Below are 23,446 nucleotides of genomic sequence, written 5' to 3'. Positions count from 1 at the left end.
GTGAGAAGGAATTTATGGATATAAAAACGGTCACAGCAGGTCAGACCAAAAGTTCATTTATCCCAGTACCCCATCTCCAACATTGTCTATAAGCATTATAAGATTGTAAGTTGTTTAGGGCCAAGTAATGACAGGGCAAATGTTTAGAATACTCCCACCAATACCCTCCTAGTCTCCAAAATAGTTCAGCTCAAAGGAGATGTGGCTTCTGTGTATTTAGTATACCTTACCAGAGTTCTTTTTCACGTACTCGGCCAGTCTCCCCCGAATTTCTGGTTTGCATGTATCTTGATGGAGAGCATGTTTGTATTTGAGCATTTATCTTTTTAAAATTTGGTGCTTATTTTGCTTTTACCCTTCTTTTGTAATCTGCCATGGAAGATGCCCTTAATTTAAAATAAGCATCTGCACTTTTCAAAACCTATTCATATCCCTGATGCTTTCGATGTTCCACAGTGGCTTTAATCATCCCTCACTGAGCTCACGCATTTGGTATTTATGACAGCTACTCACTGGCACTCACTGGCACTTTGGGGAAACACTGCTGAAAAAGCTTTTGACCTTCGAGTTTGGCTGTGCTGAACTGCTGAGACAAAAATACCATCCTTTGCCTGTGCAAGACAGAAGGCTTGAAGGCGATGGCTCTCCCAACCTGCATTCATACTCTCTGAGTGTGAGCTTTGAACTTAAGAGCTCTCAAGGAAGGAGAATGTAAAAACTGGTCATGGCAATGGTCCGCCTAGCCCAGGACCTGCATCTGACATCAGGCAGTTCAGGATGGTTGAAGAAAACATAAAGACTGGATGGAATTTCTACCTGCCGATTCTCAGCAGATAAGAAATGTCTTCATCATCTTTAGGGTCTTTCCATTCTGAAGCCATTTTATGCCCCTGAAGACCTTTGCTGCCTTTTTCCACTACTTCTATAGACTTATTCTTTGAGCATTTCTTTTTGAGTTGAGGTATCCAGAGTAGCACATGGTATTCAAGAGGGAGGTGCCTCAAAGTTTTTGATAGTGGCTATGCTTTCAGTTTCTTTCCTAGTAATGCCTGCCTTCCTGATTGTCAAATGTCTTCTTTTTACTTCCTCAAGAGGTTGCTTTTGGAATTTCCCCCAACATTAACATATCCTAATAAAGATATTTTCATGGAACTAAAATCCTGGTACATCTACTGGTTTTACTGCTAAGGAAGTATGTATCAATTGAACAGAGGAGTTCTAAAGACATTTAGGATAATACAGTTTTACTTGAACTATCTGAAGGTATGGGCCATTCTTCTGAAGAAACACCAGGCACAGCTTGGCCAAACAAGCTTTGCATTCATCATTATTAGAATAGTTATTGTTTTGTGGAAACAAAACTCTTACAGTCCAGAGAGTTTATGTTTCTGGGGACCAATTATAGCACAAAAGTGCAACATAAATCATTTAATTTTGAATTATATTCTGACATGATTGCCTTTCACACACTTACAAGGCCATTTGGTCACCTTTTTACCTGAACTCTTAGCAGTACAGGTGGTTCTCTTTGCTTTCGGTTATAATTGTTGATGTTCGTATCTCTAAAAATTCAACTCGAAGTGTCCAATCTTAGACTAAGCATACTCTCCCTGACTTACCAGCTTATTACCTGGATTGAAGTGACCGATTTTCAGAGCTTCTGGTCAGGCAAAGCTGTGAATGCTTCGAAAAAGTCTAGATGAAACACTAAGACCCCTGTGCATTACATGAGGACAACTACTGAGCTACCTTGGGGTACTCATTGAGAAACACATTATTTTAAGGTAAACTTGGCTTGTAAGCTGACAGTGCACCAACTATGTGGTAGTAATTGCTTTTCCCTTTGATAAATGTGCTAAATATGAGTTAGGATACAGTAAAAATAGGTAAGATACCATATATTTACTGAAAGTTGGGAGCATGCTTGCAAATAATATCTAATTCTTCCAGTCTGGAAAATATAATATCTCAGTGATGCACCATAAACTTGTAGCTTACTTGTGTTCCCTGAACATTAGGGTTTGCAGGCTAGATTGCTATATGTGGTAGATGCCTAGCAGAGACTTATGGCACTTCTAACGTAGTAAATAATAAGATAAACAAGAGCAAATAGGTGTCATCAGATCATGTAAACAGAGGGTTTACTGAGGACTAAGAGAGTGCCACTTCTTTTTGGTGCATTGCTCTCCTTTGCTCCTTTGTGAAATAATGCGGTAAGTGCTGTAACTCTTTAATGAAGAGTTTAATGAAATCTTTTCTTTTGCTGGCAATATTTATTTTTGATTTGCAGATTTTTAATGCATAGTTTGACCCATTCAGGTAAATCAAACCAGCTCATGTATTTTACTCCCCTAAAGAGGATGTGGTAATTAGAAATAGAAATATATGCTTGCATCTTTCTTACACCATTCTGACACTTCAGAAAGCTGCAGTCTCCATCATGAAAGGCTCTCAGCTTTATTTCTCCTCTCTGCCTACCAATAACCACGTATATAAGCTTTTATGCGTAGGTCTGGATTAGAAGTCAACAAAGCTTGTTCACAGATTTTTCTGGATAAATTCACCTAACAGCTATATCCACGCTTTAGTAATGAAATGGCAAACAATATCTAATTATTGCAGGTGGATGGCAATGCGTCAGTCTATTTCAATCTGTTCCTTGTGTGCCTTTCCACTGAGGTCCATTGCCCTGCATACTCACCACCCTAGCAGGTTGTTATTTAGATTAAAGGGACACAGGATGTTTCCTCTGGAAGCCAGGGCTGAAATCCCAGTGCCAACAATATCAGTCATTCCTAATGTAGCTCTCACTAGCTGATTCCATGGTACAGGGTATATTCTTTTCTTTATAGCTAGGACAGAGCTATTTCTGGAGGACAGAAATGAACTGTAAGTCTTCAGGTCAGGGTAAAAAGGGGGCAGGGAGATATGGTGGGCATTGTCACAAATGTCCCTGTTTTGTTTAGTAGCATCCTGACAAATAGTGTTTTTACAGCACTTGCATTTGTATTCAGAAAGCTGAGTGAAGAATTTAAAATCCCAGTGTATTATGCTCAGCTCACAATTCAGTGCTTTTAATTAAGAATGAAAACTGTGCCTAATTGACAACCTTTGAAAAGAATTTCCAGCCTTCCCACATCGTTTGGGTTGGCACTAGAAAAATCAATGTGACAGAGGAAGTTGATCAATGAAATCTAATCTAGTCTAGTCTGCATTAATAGCTAAACACACGCTGTTCGTATGCTGCCACACATAAAAAAGAACATTTTACACACAAGAAGATTCTTTCCTAGAATGATGCAGGCAAAATTAAAACCTTTACTCTGAGACCATGCATAACACAGTTGGTACAGTCAGTATGTAGGTTAGGTGTCATTTCATATCTAACCAGTGAACCCAGTTAGGTACAAGAAAGAAGCAAAACTGAGGAGAAGTAAGAGTATGCAGCGGAGGGGAGAGGTGGTTATGATTCAGAGGGGCAGCCAGTTTGGGCATGAAGCAATTGAGGCTTATGGTCAATCAGCTAAGCCAAAACAAAATGAAACTACAAGTATTCAGCTTGTCCTCTGGCCTGCACAGTGGGTGACATGTTTTGCAGAACCACCGCATCCACCAAGTCAATTTGGGATGGTGTTGACTTCTAAACGTTGGCCTATTTTTGTTCTCTGTCCCCTTTGACAAAGAAACAACTCTGAATGGTGCAGTGCTTTTGGTCCATGAAGACACAATATTGCTTGGAAATTTTCCCTTATCTTTGTCCCCTTCTGATATGTTCTGGACAACTGTTCCTCTGAAAGAGAACTCGGTCATACAAAACATCCTTACTCACCTGCTCCTTGTTGTCTCCCAACAAGGACATCTGCTCCTGCCATGCAGCCCATGCCCAGAATGCAGACCACAATCCCAATAAAATGCACTGCCTTGTATCGTACCAGCAAGAAGAACCAGGATAGCAATATCACCACTGGGATGACAAAACAATCTAGGAGCTGTCAAGAAAGAGAAGAAAAATCAACAAATCAACCTGCTAACAATTTACCCTAAAAGTCTAGAATGGATTCCAACAGAAGACAGCAGGGTTATTTAGCTAGTAATGGCACCTTTTACCAGACAGAAAATGTATTCAAGTGCTTATGTCATTCATCAGACAGGCTATAAGACTATTCTGCTCATGACCATTCCAGTAATTCAGTGGGAGCTATTGCTCTATGCTAACATTCAACAGCACTGCCTTGCTCTTTCATTCAGATGCATATTCCAAATCCATGGGAAGGAATCCTGGGCCAAAAGAGAGCTACACTATTCTCCAGCTGGTTCACACCTCAGGTGATTAAGGGCAGACTGAGGGCAGTTTTCCTGCAGTTTGTACATATGCTTTGATTCAGTCATTTCAGGTCCAATTAGCAGGAAGATTCATAATACACAAGTTGGCCAGATTTAAAAAATCTGGCCGTATAAATCAAGTGGATTTTGCATGCAGAGCACTTATGAAAAATCTGTCCCCAGTGGGGACTGTTAATTCTTTGAAAATATAGTTCCATATGCCTTTGAAGGAAAAAATAAATAAGCGCCTTGTCTGCAGTGCAGAAAGCTCAGTCTTCTTGCCAATAGACCCTGGGTAAAAGCTTTCTCAAGGAAGTGTTATGAGAAACAATCATTAATTAGTCTTTTCAGAGTCACCCAGCAACAAACTGAGAAACTCATGGTTAAAAAAAGAAACACACTAAATATTTGTGAAAGGACCTTGAGATTTTCAAATGAAAGTATATTTTAGAAACTACTACTATGTCACCAGGAAACAAAAATTCTGAGTAACAACCACCTAAAGAAACCTGAATTTAGGAACCTGATTCCCACTTCCTAAAGGGATAAAGATATTTAAGAGTCTAAAGTCTGTAACAAAATTTGGGGATATCCTACTATTCAACGTCAATTGATACAGCAGGATCCAGTGCTATATGGTTGCATTTTCTGTATAATGAAAATGGTTAGAACAACTGTTAATGGAGGAGACTCTCTCTGTAGTCCTGGGAAATTTTAATACATGCATTCCTATGGATGTGGGTACCTTGATTTTAGATGATGCAATTTGGTCTTTCTTCCCTTTGGGCCTATTATTTGTTACTTGCTCTCTCAGTGTGACTTACCACTAAATACAATAAGTATTATCAAATAATGATCACATTCCTTTTAACTTCTTTGTCTGTTCAGGGCATTATCTGAAGAGAAAAAGAATTCTGGATGATTTCAAGAATTTCAGTGCTTAGAAAATTTTCTTTATATATGAGATACCTATGTAAGAAATACTAAATTTGGGGTTCAGCAAGAATATAAAAGCCTATTTTCAGAATATAGATAATTTTCCTAAAACTGTTTGAAAAACAAGAGTATGCAGTGGAACCGCAGCCATTTCAAAGATTCCCCTCACACTGAGTGGCAACAGCCCTTAAAAGAGAAATGGATCACAAGCAGGACCGTGCTGCTCTAATGTGGCTCAAGCAGTCCCAAACAACAGCAGAACAGATGAGGAAAAAAATTACAAATTGGAAAGGTCTGTGCTAAAAGCAGGTTCTGCATTTAAAATGAGAGCTAATAATCTAAAAGGCATTCCCAGGCCTCTCTACAGTGAAAATGGCCTGCAGCAGTCCTCAAAATACAATCCTTTACAGACAGAACACAAAAAGGAACAACTGCTGAAAGGACAGCAGAACTATAATGAGTGCCTTCATTTGTATAGGACATCTGTTTAAACCTTCTGCCTCTGAAAAATGTATAAAGTATACAGAATATAAAAGGCCTAACACTCCGCAGCTACTCTTTGTAAAAACATGCTTGTGAAATACATGCCGCATATACTAGAAGTTGTTTGTTAGACCATGTGCAGCTTGTTGGGATGGTACATTTTCCTGCTGTGACTTTATCTCTCGCAAGAGACTCTTTCCCAGACAGTGCTGGTAACTTGGTGGCCGGCTGAGTTGTTCTGACAGCTACAGCAACAGCAGCTGTCTTGCCGGCCACCATCTCTCCTGGGAAGTGCCTCCCACATCAGATCATAATTGTGTGCTTAGTTATGGGTAGAGAGAGAAGTCAAGTCACTCGAAGACCAGGCTGCAGCTGCCTGGGCAGTTCTTCTGGCTGATACCCCGGTCTCACAACAGCCCTGAAAATATGAATTACATGAACAAACTTTGGAAGTTGTGTTGCTGGTAGCAGTCCAACACTTGGGCAGGAAGTGGGAGCTGGCAGGCTGACCTTGCATATTCATTAAGTCCTGTGACAGGTAGGGACAAGATGGCACATGGCCTTCTCCTGTTACTGGAAGAAGGGACATGGCATACCTAGCCAGCGCAGTTGGTTACTACTATGACCAATAACATACAGCACATGTTTCTCAAGTGCTGTGAATCTCTTAACTTTGCAAACATAGCTGTAACCCACAGCAGTAAAGTGTAAGATGTCTGGTGGGAGCTCACTCTTCATTGTAACCCTTCAGGATGTTGACACAGTTAAACACCTCCACTCTCAATCCAGAGCTCATTTCCTAATGCTTGTACACACTGTTCATACAGTCTTCATTAGCTGTGTTAGCACAAGCTAAGTTCACCCATTCTCAGCTAAAGATTGAGGGAAGGTGGTACCAAACAGCTAGGAGGTAGTTGCTTCTCACAGTGCCTTGCAGCTATTCCTGGTGGTGTGAATGCTTGTGCCTCATTCCCTCCCAGTGCAACGTTGAGCAGGCTAGCTTAACTTCCTGGTAGCTTGCACGAAAACAATGTGGAGGAGAAGCTCACATGGGCAGATGGCCAGGCTCACATCAGAGATAGCAACTGTAATCAGTAAGAGATACCTTTTATCTGGTCAGTGCATGTGGCTTCCCTTCCAGTCTATACTACTGCAGTCACCAGTAGGTTATACTGGTTGTACTAATATGGTTAACTGCGCACTGGAGAAGAGGAGAAGAAGCACCCTTACACTTAGGCCAGAGCTTAACATGAGTAAAATAACACTGACCAGCGCTACTGCACAGTCTGTTACTGTCTTCCTGGGACTAGGACCTAACATTTGAGCACCCTCTGCCCCCACATATGTATGTATGGGCATATGTATGTATGGGCATATGTATGTATGGGCATATGTATGTATGCCCCTACATATGTTGGTATACATACGCATACCAACACCAGTTCTAAGGCAAAAAAGTTAATCTATATCTCAGAGGTGGCTGTGCCCAAGACGGAGCAGGACTTACACCACAGTTAAGCAAAGGGGTGTTTTAAGAAACTGCTTCTTATCACGACTCTACTCTTTGTCACTAGCTGCTACTGAAAAGCCAGTACGTGTCCATAGGCATCATCCCAGTTCTTTTCTGTGCACAGTTGAATAAGTGAGCTTAAACTGTCGCTGGACCAAGTATTTGATTTTGCACTAAAAGGACCTATGGTGGCTCACACAAACAGCTTTTTAGAATAGATTTAAGAAGATGAAGATGTCACCTTTCAGCTAATAATCACCAGAGTGAGTCAGTGGCTATTTTTAACCCTTAATATGGAATACAGCCCTTGTCCACCTTTACACACAGGACATGAGGCTACATGTTCATTATGGGACAGGACTGGGCTGTTTTACTTATTTAACTGTGACTTAAGCAGAAAAAAGGGCATTTTCTTGTGAATATGATTTATATTAGGCTGCTAGTGTGATTTCAATAGCCACTTCTAAAAATTGTTTACACTTGCAGCACATGTACTTCAACATGCATACTCTTACTAACAATCTTTTAAAAGTAGTTTTTAAAAATTCTTCTCTTCCATAGATATTTAAACATACCTCTGCTCTTAGGTACCTGAAAGTGTCTTTTTTCAAGCACTAACACAAGAGAAGCATAAACAGAACCTATCACAAACAATGCTAATGTCAGCTAAAAAACTCCTCTTTGGAGCTGTTAGTCCAAGATCTCATCCACGAGCTTCTATTTGCAGTACTGCAGCAGCAATAGATATAAATAGTAAATGCAGGTAACATTCATTGACATTACATATGTCTTCTTAAATAACACTCAATTTATATCTGTAATTAAACAATGGGGCAGATAGCAATAAATTGACTTACTATTATATTAGCATTTTGGCAACCTAAGGTATACTGCTTAGCTGTTGTTCAGGCTTTGCTTTACATTTCATTTCTTCTGGACTAAATTTACTCTACCTTCTTTCCTTCCCCCTCTCCCCACATCAAATAAACCTGTCTGGTATATGCACAAACATTGCATGCATAAAAGTAGTAAGATCATGGATTACCTAACAGGGCTTTCTTGTTTTCTTTGTTTGTTTGTTATTAGTTATTTCAGCTATTAAGAAAACACATTATACCTAACAGTCATTTTCACGACTATAAAGCTTGTACAATAACAAAGATAAATTATACTTAGCTTGGATTTCATTTATAGCACATAAAGGTCTGTAATTTATCAGTATTTCCCTTATAATCATCTTCTATATTTTCTCTCTTTTTAATTGGCTATTCAAAATGTACTTTATATACCCTGCTATTATGTTAAATTAATGAGACCTGATTTTAATCAAAATCACTATTTTAATCACAGAAGTTACCAGATATCACTAAACTAAAAGAAAGCAAATATCTCCTAATTTGCTATGGAGAGATAATAAACTTGATGTCAAGTATGGTGCAGACAGCTTGAGCATTCCATGTAGAAAGAGGCAGAAGAACAGCTTTCTTTTCTTTGACTCTGTCATGCTTTTCTGTGGTTTTCTTCAGTGACAGTTCTGAATTAGGTTGCTTTAGAAGGCTGGATACAAAAATATATATCCTACTGACATGTTGTTCTACAGCAACTCCTTTTTATTATAACAATGCTGTGTTGCTTTAGAGATTGAAGATCATTATTTGATTCTACTACATCTGAGTCTGTCGATGATACACAATGTTGAAATTTACTTTCTCCATTTATTTGTTTGTTAAAGTATGTTGATCTTATTATACTTGTGACTCATAGAAATAAAATACTCTCTTGCTAACAATAAGTATCTAATCTCTGATCTCTTAAATCCAGCATGTCCCTGCATATATATAACAAAAATAGGCTGTTGGTTTTTGGAAAGGAAAGCTGGCAAGCTGTAGAGAAAGGGTCTGTAACACACAGGACGAACTGCTGATCTGTATCAACATCAAAAGGAAAAAAGCTGGTCAGCAAGGTCCCAATGGGCACAGCTGAGCTGAATCTTCCTTTTTAAACATTCATTGGATTTTTTTTTCCAGTTATAAGCCCTTTTTCTCACATTAGGGGTTTCTCATTAGCACTGCCCTCAAGCAGATCATGTAGAGAATCAGCTGCACCCTCTACTCAGCTTACTCTCCACAGTAGAGAGATCAGAAAAATCAGTGTCAAATCCATGCAAGTTTGTATTGTCAAGCACAGGTGAGGATGGCTACCCAATTTCAACATGTGAACTTCAATACAAGTGCTATATTCAGCAAGGGACATACCTCCTGACACTTACTTTGCTTTTCAGCCACAGTAAGAAATGGTTTGCCATCCATCCTAGGACTCTTTCTATTCCAGTTTTCACACTACCTTCGCAAAACCACACACAGTTGATTTAACTGTATGTTATACATGCACAAAAACAGCTGAGATGTGAAACCTCCTAGTGTTGGCCGACAGTTGCCAGTGGATCTTCTTTCTAGTTATGGTACCCTGAACCTGAAATATTCTGCAAGGAAGGTGTGGATGCTGGTAACATCAATTCAAATACAGCAATTCAAGTAAAAGCAATTGAAGCAGTTCAAATAAAAAAAAGGAGCATTATTGTTTTACTTTTCTGTCCTGTTGTGTTTCTATTTGTTATCTCAGCACAGCTTAATCACTTGATGTAATCATGTAATATATAATCATGTAATTAATTTAAAAACTGTTATCGGTTTCACCAAGCCAAAAGTAAGGAAGTAGGGTTTCCCAAGTAGGGAAACTGGAGAAAGAATCAGTTAGTCATATCATTCATTTACAATGATGTAAAAACATCTTATTTCCATGACACAGAAGAAACAAAAACCAGAAGACCGTCCCAGCTTGAAGTCTTCATAAACCAGTATTCTACCCAAAAGAGCTCTAACTTCTTTTCTTGGGGCACATGACCAATGTTTCTACAACTGTTCCAATCCTTTCCTTTTCCCTGTTCTCAGGATTTTCTCTCTTTTTCCCAGCAGACATAGAAAACCACTCAAAACTCTCACTAGTGAAAGACCTTCATTTACATCTGACTTGCATGTACCAATACCTGAGATGAGGATTATTACAGTTCCAGGTTTCTGTGTTCATAAAAGGAATTCAGTCAATTCTTGCGGTTATTTTGAACACGAAGTGGTGGCCACATCCAACCCACAGTTCCTCTGTCCTCAGCTGTCTACATGTATACATTCTTTTCTGCCAACAGGAGTAATCACATCTTGACACATTAAAAAAGAATCTTAAAACACACCTCTTCATCGACTCCTCTGACTACATGTAATCCATCTATGCTTATGCAAGCTCTGCTCAAATACCACAATGAAGGATGAGTACATACAAAATGACCACTCAAATGGCCCTTCCCTTGCTTAACTTCTTCCTTTGCTTTTACATACTGGATATGGGCTTTGGAAACCTTTTTCTCAAAGTTACTTAATAGAAACTTCTCCATGTCACCAGTGGCTGTAAGCTATGCAAAGAGTGATTAGATCCTTGCAATGCCCAGAAAAAATCACAGATGTCTCTTCAAGTAAAGCCTCTGTTTTTGCATTTTGCCTTCAAGAATATGCAAAATGTGCACAGAATGCCAAACTCTCTGCTGTTGTAATACAAAAAATGTTTTACATACTTATATTTTTATGGAGTATGGCTCAGAGTGAATTTTACCATTAGAAGCATGAACTTTGGGTACCTAGAGCTAAGAAAGAGATAGGATTTTGTGGGGGTTGGTTTGCTATTCCCTCACTGTGCAAAGCAGTTAAGGTCAATCTTACATGCACGGGATGGAGGGAGGCAGAGAGGGAGCAGAATTTCTCTCTACTTTTGAGACATTTCACATTAGTGGTCACTGGACAAGGTGGATCAGCAGCAATTCCTCTGTTCCTCACCTCCCAGATTTGCTTCAAAATCATCTCAAACCTTCTGCCTCAATGCACATTGAGTCCACAGGGACCAGGAACAAAGCAAAGTCTATCACCATCCAGCACTCCTATAATAAGCACTTACTGCTGACTCCTTTTCTTTCCTGGTGGCAGTTGTTGAGGTATGAAAACTGCCACAGGTAATTGGAACTGTGATGTACTGCTGAGGCTCACGGCAACCTAAGAGTAGCTGCGAACATCAGCATCGTAGTTTTATTGTCTGTCTCCTGGTGTCTATAAATCCCTGGTTTTATTACCTTTGTTTTCATCATGCCAATCAAAGGCTTGATTGCCCAAGGAATAAATTACTAGATAAATCACTGTTTGAAAACATAGCTCTCTCTTTGACAATGCTTTATTTTTTTTGTGGCACTGTATGCATATTCTCCCGTACCACTATGCAGGGCATTGCAGTAGTCTGGAATTTAAAAGTGATGCCATGATACAGAAAAAGGATAACAATTAACACTAGACAGTGCAATGCAACAGTGTAATATGCACATGGATGGAGCAACGCTTTGCAGAAAGGAGTGTTAATTAATGTGGGGTTGGAGAGGGAGAAGGCAGTGGAAGAGTGGTCAGTCTGTCTCATGGCGCAGCTTGATATGATGAGAAAGTACCTACCTGGAAGCAAAGATTACAAATGTATTACAAATGTTAGTACCACAACATGCTTTGCAGAGGACATTATGGAGTCAGTAGGATGTACACTGTAAATGCAGTACAGGGAAGCCAAAGTGCAAATATAAAGCTTCAAACAAATGATATATCTAGATTTAAATAACCACAAGAACTTCAGAATCTTTTATTACCTCTGAGGGAGCTAATTTTATCTGCTGTGGAAAAAGGTGTCTCTAACAGTAGTTAAAACACCCGCCTTCAGTAGTTATTAAACCTTCCACAGGCCTACACCAGGGATGTGTTAAAAACAACTAGGATAATATGGAAAGCATTACCACATGCAGTCCTGAAATTTAATTGTATAATTTTAAAATAAGTCCACAGGACCTCATTCTAATATACATAAGAGTATAATGCACTGTCTGCACCTACTACAGCTGACATTCAGGAAGACTTCAAAATCTAGTGCAAGCTGGATTAATGTATCACAGAGAAACTAAAAATTATTTTGCAGCTTTTGGGCCATCTGGGAATCAGGACCCACACATCTGAGAGCATTGAATGTGACTGATCTGTGACCAGAGTGCCAGCACTCTGGCACTTCTTGAAGGATGTTTTTGGAAGTGTGAATTCATCCACTGACAAACTACCTTGCCTTTCACCTGGCGTACGCTTAGTTTTTAAATGTTCCCTGTAGAGAACAGTCTTCACTCACTAGTCTGACATTCGGAGCATTTGCTTAGGTGTGGGAAGCTTCAGTTTCAATCCCCTCTGGTTGAGATGGAATTAACTCAAGCCGCCTTTCTGTGGGCAACTGTTTTAACAGCTATGACATTATGTAAAAGGTGGTTCTACCCTCGCAATTTGGAAAACACTCCAGGCTTTCTATAAGTACTTGAGGCATGCTAAGATCATATCTAACCAATTGAGTTCCTCAGGGTACTTCGATGCAGGAATACTTTGCGTTTGAATTTTAAAATTGAGACAGGTATTTAGGTAACCAGCTCCATCAATACAGAAGCACTCTAGACACACACAGAGGCAAAAAAAAGCTTCCAAGGAGGGAGCAACCTGAGAGGATTCAAACTCAAATTTCCACACCTCAAGACCGTGCCCTGAGCACCAGGTTAGTAAGCACACACTAGGGAATGATAAGTATCTACAGCATCTTAGATAAATAGGCAATTAGTAGCTGTTGAAGCTACTTGCCCCTGAATTGTCCTTCAAGTACCTAAAGGGTATCTTGGATTTTTTCGTTAGCGATTGACTTACACCTTAAAGGCTGAAACATAAACAGTGCATTGGTTTTCAATCTAATTGTTCTATGTCACCTAGTTTGTAAGGTAAATTTTCTTACTTTTAGGTTATTTTTTAAAAAGAGAAAATTCTGTGTTTTCAGGCTGTACAGTACTTTGTTTTCATCTCATGGTGCAGCTGAGCTCTACATTGTCAGTGACTACAGAGTACCTGAGCATCTCCAAAGGTAAAGGTTTTGCACCACGTTTGGCTCTGATTTATGCCTGTATGTCTTCACTGACTGTGACTCTGAAGATATGCAAAGTAGGAAAATTTATTAGACAACTCTATTTTCCCAACCCAAAATTTCTTTAAGAAATTTTAATGGAAATCTTAGATAAAGCTTGGTTGTCAAACAGTGTGGAAAAGTAGGGCACCGTCTTTGGACTTTTCCCTGAAACATGATGACATAATGTTAATTAAAAAAAAGATGGGGTTTAAATTAGAAATTTTGACAGCGCTAAAAGTTTAATACTACTTGCAAACAAAGCTATTCAGTGCTTGTAGTTACGAGGTGAAAGCAGATCTGCAAATCAACCGCAATGAAGGTATATTTTTACATATAAACTTTGGCTTTTTGCTGGGAGCAGCCTGATGTTTTTTGCATAATGGCACCACAAGCCCAGCACATTTGCGTGTTAGTTTTGCGTGATGGAAAAAGGTATATGCTGTAAAACTGATTTCCTACTGAAATGGTCCATGCACCACCACTATAAAAATCCTGCAAGATTTACTGAAGCACCATTACCAATTTGCTAACAAGTCTACAATATAAAAAAACTCTTATTCTCTCCCCATCAAAAAGCCTTGGTGCAAATTCTGTCCAGGATAAAATCCGCTGGAATCTACCATGAGGGGCTAGATTCTCAGCTTACATATATATGTATATATAGATATGTGTGTATATATATATTATATATATATATCTCAGCATAGCTCCCACATCTTCAGTTGAAGCTGTTCTGATCTGTGGTAGGTAGCACTGGCTTTCCAGTCTCAGTTCTGAAATTATTTGAATGCTTGTTGCTATGTGAGTATTCATGGCCTTATACATTGAGCTCCTGCAGGATGAGGTCTTCAGGAAGATCCTCTGGAGAGAATGGTCCTGGTTGCTTCTTAAGAAACTGGATTCTAGAAACATCTTGATTTTTTTGTATCTTTTACTTTTCATTTCTTCAATCTTCTTTTCATGCCATTATGAACTTTGACCAATGTTGGTTGAGACTGAATAATCCCATAAACTATGGGGGATTATGTTTCTTCTTTAAGTGAAATACAGTGTTGTTTGGCTATAATTCACAAAATGTGTCAATGATGCAACATCTTAATGCATTACCGCATATTCATCCCATTCTGACCATATCTTGGGGCTTGTCTACACTTAGAAGCTCATTCAAATTATGGCATGAAGTGAATTTAAAGTGCAATAGATACTCCTGAGTCACTCCATGTGAATCCAAGCAATCCAGGACAACTATGGGAGAAGGAGACACTGTATTCCTCTCTCCTGGCAAAAGGCCTGATGGCATTTGAGCTTGTACCTCTTCTCTCTTTCAAGACCTGGGGGAAGGAGAACTGAACTCTCGTAATCTTTATGTGGAAGAGGTCTAAAAAGGACATGAAGCTGTGTGAGTCCCATGACAGTTCTCCTATTCCATCCTTCCTCTCTCCCTCAGTCTAAAAGGAGACTGTGGCTCATTTCAGCTAACAAATTCTCTGCTGGGAGATGGGTGATGCCCTTGAACTCTCCTGTTGCTTCCTGCACGCACTGTAGTTTTTGATTGCTTACAAATAAAGTCCGCGCTCATGGTGGAGCTGCGGGAGGGGTTGCAACTTTGGGTTCTGTGGGTCTGGCCAGACTAACCTCTAACTCATGCTTGGTGGGGACTTTGGGAGATGGGAATTTAATGACCTAGATTGTCCCTCCCAGTCCGCTGTTCCTACATACTAGAAGTACACATGCAAAAGAAGCAATTGTGCTTTAGCTTTTCCCTTGGAAGCTTTTTAGTAACTATAATTATACAGTATCAGGTTTAGGTGGATTTGTGCTTTACTTTATACAGAGTAATCTTGTTTTGAAAAGCATTAGAAGTAATATTAAACTGTCTAGGCATGTTTCAAAGAATTCTCAAATTATGATTCTGATGGGAGAGGCACCTGCACTTTCTCATATTGATTGTGAATATTTAATATAATCCTTAGATTCAGACTTCTCAAATTCACAGTTCTCCACTATCCTTGCTTCTTATTCAGTAACAGATAATATGCTCAATGTTTTCCAATACCACTTGTTCAACTATGGAAGAGCTATATTCCTAATTAGCTTTGGTTTTGCAGAACATTAACTGCTGCATTTATTTTACTGGCTCTAAAGCAAATTTCAGACAAATAAGGTGTAAATACAATAAAGACTATCAACTGTTGCCCAGTTATTTAGAGATAGTGTGTAAAGGGATTATGTTTGTTTCAGAAGAAGTAGCAATGAAGTATTGTAATCATTTCCCACACTATATAATTTCCATTCTCTTAAAAATGTTTTGATTATTCACTTCTCCACTAAAATGGGGAGAAACCTCATTCTTTGGTATTTACATGTAAAATATACAGGTTAGATCTTTGGAGAAATGTCTACCCTAGTTTTTTTTCACTGTATGTATAATTTTTAAGGGGAGAGTACACTTTTTGATAGCTGCTGTTAAGCTGTAACATAATACAATAGAAATGCTGCTTGTACTGAAGTAAGATTTCTTTATCATAAATAATTACATTCATTTTACTTAACCGACAAGTTTTGCACTCAGATCTAAATATGGAATGCTAAAAGAAGTGCTTGTATTTTTCCAAGTACAATATAAAGTCAGAAAAACGTTTCAGCCCATCTGAAAACATTTCACTAAGGGACAAAATTAGGTAGATTAGGTCAAAAATGTGATTATGTATGGTTTAGTATAGGCAAATAAAACAAAAGCGAGAAAGTTTTTGTACAGTTTGGAAAATACTAAGTAATAAAACTGGTACTATATGAAAAACACTGTTTTATGAGACAGCACTGAAAAAATACAGAGAAGGTACAGGAAGGAACTGGGTGCCAGTCCCTGCTCTACTAAAATAAATGGAAGCTGTCCCATTGCCCACACAGGGCCTGTTATCTTACCCCAAAAGGGAAAATCATTGATATCCTTACCTGTACACTAGTAAGAGTGGTGTATTGATAAGCTTTGACTACCAGGTAATTGGCTTCTATATCTATTATCCCCAGGATCATGTACTTCCACCATCTCCTTTTCAAAATTGCCAGCAAGTTTTCTTCTCCTGTGGTAATAAACAACAACAAGAATTATGTAGAAGACTTAGGTTTACATGCACAAAAAACTTGCATGTCACGAGAAATTATCTAGAAGATGTCTTGCATTTACAAAATGCAGTTGAAGAGTGATATGTATATAACAAGGCTCTGCAAGGAGATGAAAACTAACACATCTTATTTGTCTTGCAGTTATTAAAATAGCCAGCTCGACAAAGCAGTATGTGCTGGCCAGATTGTCACTTCACTTGAATCTTAAGCAATGCCGGAAAAATAAGTGCAGCTTGGGCAGATTTTAAATGTGCTCTTAGCTTTACTTTTACACACACACACACAAAGGACTCTAGAGAATAGACAGAGCTGTTCATCCATACATTTATTCTTTCTCTGCATACTGGTAAATACTGTGTTACAAACGCTGCAAGAGGTTCTTGCTGGAAGTGGGAGACTACCAGCATTTGTAAGTATGATGGACTATTAGAGCAAGACAGTAACAGTATAACCTTTGGGAAGATTACAGTATTCACAGGATAGCTATTATGATCTTAAAGGCTCAAAATATCAGACTTGTTTAGCAAAAGGTTGCACTGAGGCAAACAGATTTTGCATGACAGGTCGCTCTGTCTCCAGAACCAATGTCTCAGGGAGGCAGGTTTGCCCTACAGCGCCTTGGACAGGAAGCCTGTCAATCACCCGATACTTAAACCCCACCAGGTGAAGACTGTCAGTACAACACGGCCTGCAGATCCAGGCCACAACTTTCAAAAGGTCAAAGCATTCCTCATGTGAGGCTGGGCAATATTACTGTTCTCCATTCAAAAGAAAGCAGCTCACTAGTGAGTGTGGGCAAACCTGCTATTATTTATTTGCATCATAGGATGCTCCAGTCATGATGAGACCCTACTGTGAAAGGGGCTGGGCAAACTGGTTGTAAGTGAACACAGTAAGGCTGTAAGTCTTTAAGACTTTGTACCTAAATATGGATTGGGTTGATATGAAGTAGGGTTGGCCCGAACTACTGCCACAGTAGCGTAAGCTGAATTTGAACCATCCTGAAAGTCAGAAAAATATTCCACTATTTTAAAATCTGTTTATGATGATGAACATGATGATCATTTTGATGATCAAAATGAGTGACAGAAGAAAGAGAAGAAATGGAACATTATTGCTAATTGGCACCAAAACTTTTGCTCAGACTTCCCAATTCTCCCTCATCATTTTTCATCATGGCAAGTGTGTTCATTCTCTGGTTTGAATGGGAAATGGTGATCTATGTACTGCCATAACATAAGAAATGCTGGGCTGTCTACGTGACAGGAGCATCTCAAATCTTATAAGAAGATGCAGTCACAAAAAAATTGGTAATTACTTCAGAAGTTCATCCAAAATCTTAGACATCAAATCTTGGCTCCACTGAGTGACTTGAGTGTGTATTTACCTGAAAAAATCATCTGAATCATTTGACACTTGTTCATTAACAAATATCCACACATACACACTTCTAGTGGGATATTATTAGGCAACAACCTCTTTATATGTTTCAGTGATAATAACACTGAGAGTGCAAAACTGTAAATTTTGAGAAAGAAAAGCTTTTTCTTTCTTTCTTTCTTTCTTTCTTTCTTTCTTTCTATTTCTCACTTTCTTTCTCTTTCTTTTTCTTCTCTTTCTTTTTTCTTTATTTTTTCTTTCCTTCCTTCTTTCCTTTCTTTATCTTTTTCTTTCTTTCTTCTTCTGTCTCTCTTTTTTTCTCTCTTTCTGTAATCAACACAGAAATAGCAGAAACAAGATGGTGAACAGGCTAATTATTTAAAATCCTAAATAAGAATGAGCCAGTACCTTCAACCGTATCACACTTTCCTGTTACCACTGTGCTACAGGAGAACTTTCACTAAAAAGAAATTCTGCACACTTTGTTTGTACAGGCACAATGTATTTAAGACATGTTATAAATTTAGATATTCATCATGATGATTTGAAGATACGAAAAGAGGAACTCTTTTTTGATCTGCTTCTTTTCTAAAATGTTAAGGGATACATTTTTAAAAAAGCATTTGAGATTAGATGTCTTAATTCCTACCAAAATCAGCGTAAAACATGCAGATAGATCCCTATCCAGGTACTGAAAATGTATTATTTCTAATTTTTATGTTACACAGGCCACCCAGTATATCTTTAAAATACCAACTGAAAAACACTAACACAATAGAAATGCACAGTTAGTACTTCAGAGTGATCTTTCTTTTTAACTTAAGGAGAAAATCAAAGACATCAAGCTATCGGACAGTATAAAACTCTCTTAAGTCCCTGCAGTCTCTATTCTGACAGTGAAAATCCCACCTACATCTGATTTGGTGACAGTAAACTCTGGATAGTACCAAAAAAGCAGAAAGAAGCAGGCTGAAGGACTCACACTGGCTCTGGGTTGCCTGAATAAGGATGATGGACATATCTCATGAAATCTTTTGGCACCTTTGGTTTGCTATTGATTTTTTCTCCAGCTTCTATTTCCAACCATAGATCACTAAACTGTTCAATCAGATGTGGTCAGAGTAAATTAGCTTTAATAATGAAACTATGGTTATGAGTTCAGGCTAAAGGGCAAACTCAGAGTTTCCAGAGATGGAAATTAAATCTACTACAATTTTAACTGACTTTCACAGTTCTCTCTTCTGCTGTCTTGATCCTTTCTGCGCTAATGACAGAAATAAGAAAAATGTTTGTCAAGTGGTATTTTATCTTTGATAAAAAGTTCTGAGATGTTCCAAACTGCAAAAGATCAGGTTCAGCTGAGAAGGCTCTGCACAGCCAAAAACAATGATGAAGTGAATTTATGCAGTCACCATGCAGCTCTGATGAACATTGGTTTAGCTTCACAGCAAGTGTCTTTGTCTCGCCCCCTGGAAACCAAAGAGATGCACAGGCATTCAGCAGGACAGAAATAACATAGAGAATTTGTTCCTGGAAAAAAGTCTTGTGAAAAAGCTGTATCTTCCTCTTTGGAACATACTTTGTTTTTGCTTCCATTCACATGCTACATCTCTATTTAGCTTGTAAGAAGGGTCTGCTTCTGATTCTGGGTCTCTATGTCTACATTATTAGTATTATTATCTTATATCATGAACATAAGAATTGTACAGATCTACAATTAGCAAAAGTGACTCACCTCATCTGAGGATGTATTTGAGGAAAAAGCAATGCTTTTTAGCACATGTTGTTAGTTTGGGGATTGTTATTTGATTACTGTTCTCTATTTCTTTGGTATTGTTGTTACAATTCCTAGAAATAAACAAATAACTCCTAAACTGGGAGACTTTCTGGGGAGAAGGGTAGGGAAAATCAGATGATCATCTGCAGGGAGTGTCAATCCAATTGTCTTTTTTTAATGGTTCTGCAGCTGAACCTAGTACGCATATCCAGAGCACAATCATACTATCAGCCCTTCCCTTTCCACACGCATCCCTCTGTCTCTCAAAGGCACAGCTCCAGGTATGGTTGATTGTTTCTTTAAAGGACAAACTTTTTGCTTGTGATGCATTCCCTTCTTTGTCCCACCTCACACTAGAGCTTTCAAGACTGGTCATCAAGTCTTTGCATTATATTGCACCAGAGATGTCCAGGAAAGATGCTAGGACAGAGTACACAGAAGTAATGAGACAGTCCTGGTTGACATTGCTGGTAGTCTCCATACACTAGAAGCCTATCATCGTCAATTATTTTTGTAAGTAACACATCAAAGCACAGTTTGCAGGGAGAATTTTAAGGAGGACAATGCCTGAATGACCACATGGCTACAGACAGCTTCTCCCAAGAATATGGGGGAAGGCATGGAAGTGAGTTTTTTAAGATTACACAAATTAAGAGTGGAGGCTGGCATCATGGGCTAATAGAAATACGGGAATGAAATGTTGACATTGAATGAAAGATGATATGTGAGGAAGGAGATGAGGAAGATCCTCCTTTGGGCCTGTAAGGAACAATGAGTGGATGAGAAAAGAGCAGAGTCACAGGTGCTAAGGAGGATTTCCCCCCCAAATGACCGTATAGTCAGATGGGTCAAAAGCCATTTACAAACCAAAGAAGAGGTAGGCGGAGTTCCAGTTTCAAGATGGGGCTGAAATGAAGTCACCATATTTGACATCACACTTTTGCAAGGGTGATCCAGTAAGAAGGAACGGACTGGGGAAGGTCTGGGCTGCAGGTAGGAGAGGACCTCTGGGCCATCATCATAGCTGGTATCCCCAGTGAATCCACAGATGACAAGAAGAAGGGAAAAGGGACAGCAGTTAAAGAGATCAGTGGGAGGCCTTAATTTAATTTGGGAAAAACTAAAATGAGGAGAGGGAATCAAGAAGTTCATTCAAAAGCCTACATCCCAAACAGGAATAAACACCTCCTTTGTTTAGAAACAAATAGAAAAAAAAATCACACTATTAAACACAGGACAAGGAAAAAGACAACCTGTTTTTTTTAATTTGCCTTGATGATGTTTATGTTATTATCTCAAAAGGACTGTGACTAAGGCTCCCAGCCAGCCATATAAACAAATAACAAAAGAGAAGGTATGCAGGTTAGCTTAGAGGCAACATTTCCAGAGAACCAATGCGCACATATTGGTGAATATGCATCCATGTGAATATGCAGATTAATACTATTTTTTGATAATGTCAATCTTTTGATGGAAATCCCCTTTTGAAAAACAAAACCAAACCCTAACTTCTGGCAGCATTCAAGCACGAGAACAAAGCTTTTGAAAATTTGAGCCTTCACATTCAGTCTAATCCAAATCTACTGTAAAGAGTCAAAAGCAAGTAGCATATTAAGAATGCTTTCAGATTCAGAAGTCTAATACACTGTTAATACAGAGAAAGAAAAATGCTCTCTTCGTCCTTTCTAGAAGGCTAGGTTTAGGACTTGCATATTTTACTAATTCTGCAGTGAAACACACATTTGAGAGCTATATATACAGAGGATTTCTCAGTGTCTGAAAAAAAGCTACAGCTCTGCCTCTGCTGGTTCAAATTAAAAATCAACAAATAAGCTGCTTTGTAGAAGACACGATTTTACATCACATAATAAGGATATACCCATGGGGGGTTACAAAATTAAAAATAAATTAGAGAGAAAATTAAAAGAGGCTTTAGCTGTGCAGTCTCTACCAAAAATACACGTGCAAAAAACCCTTTTCACGTTCACCCACGCAGCCACAAAGATACTGTTAAAAAAAAATAATACAGCCATTAAGCCAGCAAATTCTCAATTATTTGTATATAGCCTTGGGACACAGGTAGAATAGCAGCACTGCTATACCAGAAAATAAACATATTACTGTACTTTCATCTGCTATATGAAAGTTCATCTTTCATATAAGATTCACCTCCCTTTTAATTCAGCTGACAATTTGCTAGTTAGATGAAGATTGTCAAAGGCACTGTGCTATCCTTCTGTTTTACAGCACGGAGCTCAGCACACAAGACCTATATGCCTGCAGGAGAAATGCAATGGGAAGACACTACAAAGGGGGAAGGCTGGTCTCCGCTACCTCTAGCATGAGTGTCACAATTGAGTGCTACATAGCAAAGAGGGAAAAATCTTCCAGGGGATGAAGATTAGACCAGAATTAACTCATCACCACTTTCTTTGAAAAACAATCTCGGTTACAAAGCACATTCACAGAAGAATTGTTTCTTTTCTGTTTTCACACATTACAGCAAGTCTTGCAGATGCACAACTTCCCTAGTAATAACATTGCCTCTTTGTGGACTTTGTAGTCATTCAATCCTGCTGCAGGAAAAGCAAAAGGAAGCAGTCAATTGGGGTAATACTGTGTAAGGGTAATACAGACCTTCTCTATATCACTGCATCAAGAGGCTCCCACACCCCAACAATAAAACCTTGCTTGTCTCCTTCCTGTTTTGCTGAGCTGCTGGTTCAGTGGACCTAAAGCCTGTTGTAGAAGGCTTTCAGCTCTTCAAAAGAGCAGAAAAAAGCTTAAAAGAACTGCCCCTCTTGCCTGAGATTTTACATCCTTGACACAGAAGGGTTTCTTAGTTCCTCATACCTTTTGTATTACTGATGAACACCTTATGGCAATATTGTTGCCTAAAAGCAACACACCACTGACAAATTATTCACACAATGGAGAAAATGTCCTCTTACAAGAAATGTTCCTCTGATCTTTCACAAAACACCTGAACATACTGTGTTCATTTTATGGATGACCGTTTTAGGCTGCACTGCTCTTGTTCTGTGCCGTATTTTCATTAAGTCTTTTGGGAAACTAGAGAACATCAGCTCCTTTTGCCTCCTCAGGACACTGATCTCATCCAGCCATCTTTCTGCCCCCTTCCCTGCAGCAGGAAAGCTGTGTCAGCCACTGACCCACAGCCAGTGCAGCAGCCCTGAGCTGCTGCTGAAAGGAGCTCTCGTGCTCTCCATCTCCCAGCCCCAGGCTCCTGCCACTTGCCCCATGCCACCACTAGTGTCGGGGGGGGGGGGGGGAGGGGGGCTGCATGGTGAGCCTGATCACAGAACTGCCTAAAAACTAAATTTATGTTTGTCAGATAAATTTTTAGTCAGATCAGTGTTGTGGCCAAAAAGACCTTAGTCCTGTGGGAAGTGAGTGAGCAAGGACCCAGGGGATCCAGGGAGGACAGGGGACAACCACTCCCTTCTCTGGCAAGAGGCATTGATGCTGGATTGAAGTAGCCACTATGGTGGCCTTAGGCTGAAGGGTGCATATGTCCTGTCTGCCACAGAGAGACAGACGTCATTAAATGAATCCAGCAGCCGTCACCAGCACCTATGTTGTGGATCCACATTGTGCAGTAAGGTTTCAGATTTTCCTGTAAAATGTATTGAAGCAAACCTGCAATAGATGGTGCTGCTGAGGTGAAATGCTATTACAGTACACAAGCTAGAATATAACCCTAACTAGGAGAAGAGCTAGGAAATGTGTTTTGAACTCCTTATGAAGTAAATCTTATTTACCAGTCATCATCAACAGCATTTTTCAGTTTTGAAGGGGCTCTATTTATTTTTAACAGTTAATACTCT

At 39.1% G+C, this 23,446-nt stretch overlaps 1 protein-coding gene across 2 annotated transcripts in view; it reads right to left on the bottom strand.

The window, feature by feature from the left end:
- The window catches only part of SLC35F1 (solute carrier family 35 member F1), a 258,606-nt gene that overhangs the window by 36,221 nt on the left and 198,939 nt on the right, over nucleotides 1-23,446 (bottom strand). For both annotated transcript variants that reach the window (XM_064508919.1, XM_064508918.1), the window contains 2 exons: nucleotides 16,271-16,398; nucleotides 3,830-3,989 (listed from right to left, as the gene is read on the bottom strand). In XM_064508919.1, the coding sequence (XP_064364989.1) occupies nucleotides 3,830-3,989; nucleotides 16,271-16,398 (288 nt within the window). The remainder of the gene's footprint in view (nucleotides 1-3,829; nucleotides 3,990-16,270; nucleotides 16,399-23,446) is intronic.

This window comes from Dromaius novaehollandiae, chromosome 3 (genome assembly GCF_036370855.1).
Source record: "Dromaius novaehollandiae isolate bDroNov1 chromosome 3, bDroNov1.hap1, whole genome shotgun sequence".
Lineage (NCBI taxonomy): Eukaryota > Metazoa > Chordata > Aves > Casuariiformes > Dromaiidae > Dromaius > Dromaius novaehollandiae.
Note: the sequence above shows the minus strand (reverse complement) of the source record. Positions and strands in the feature narration are given on the sequence as shown.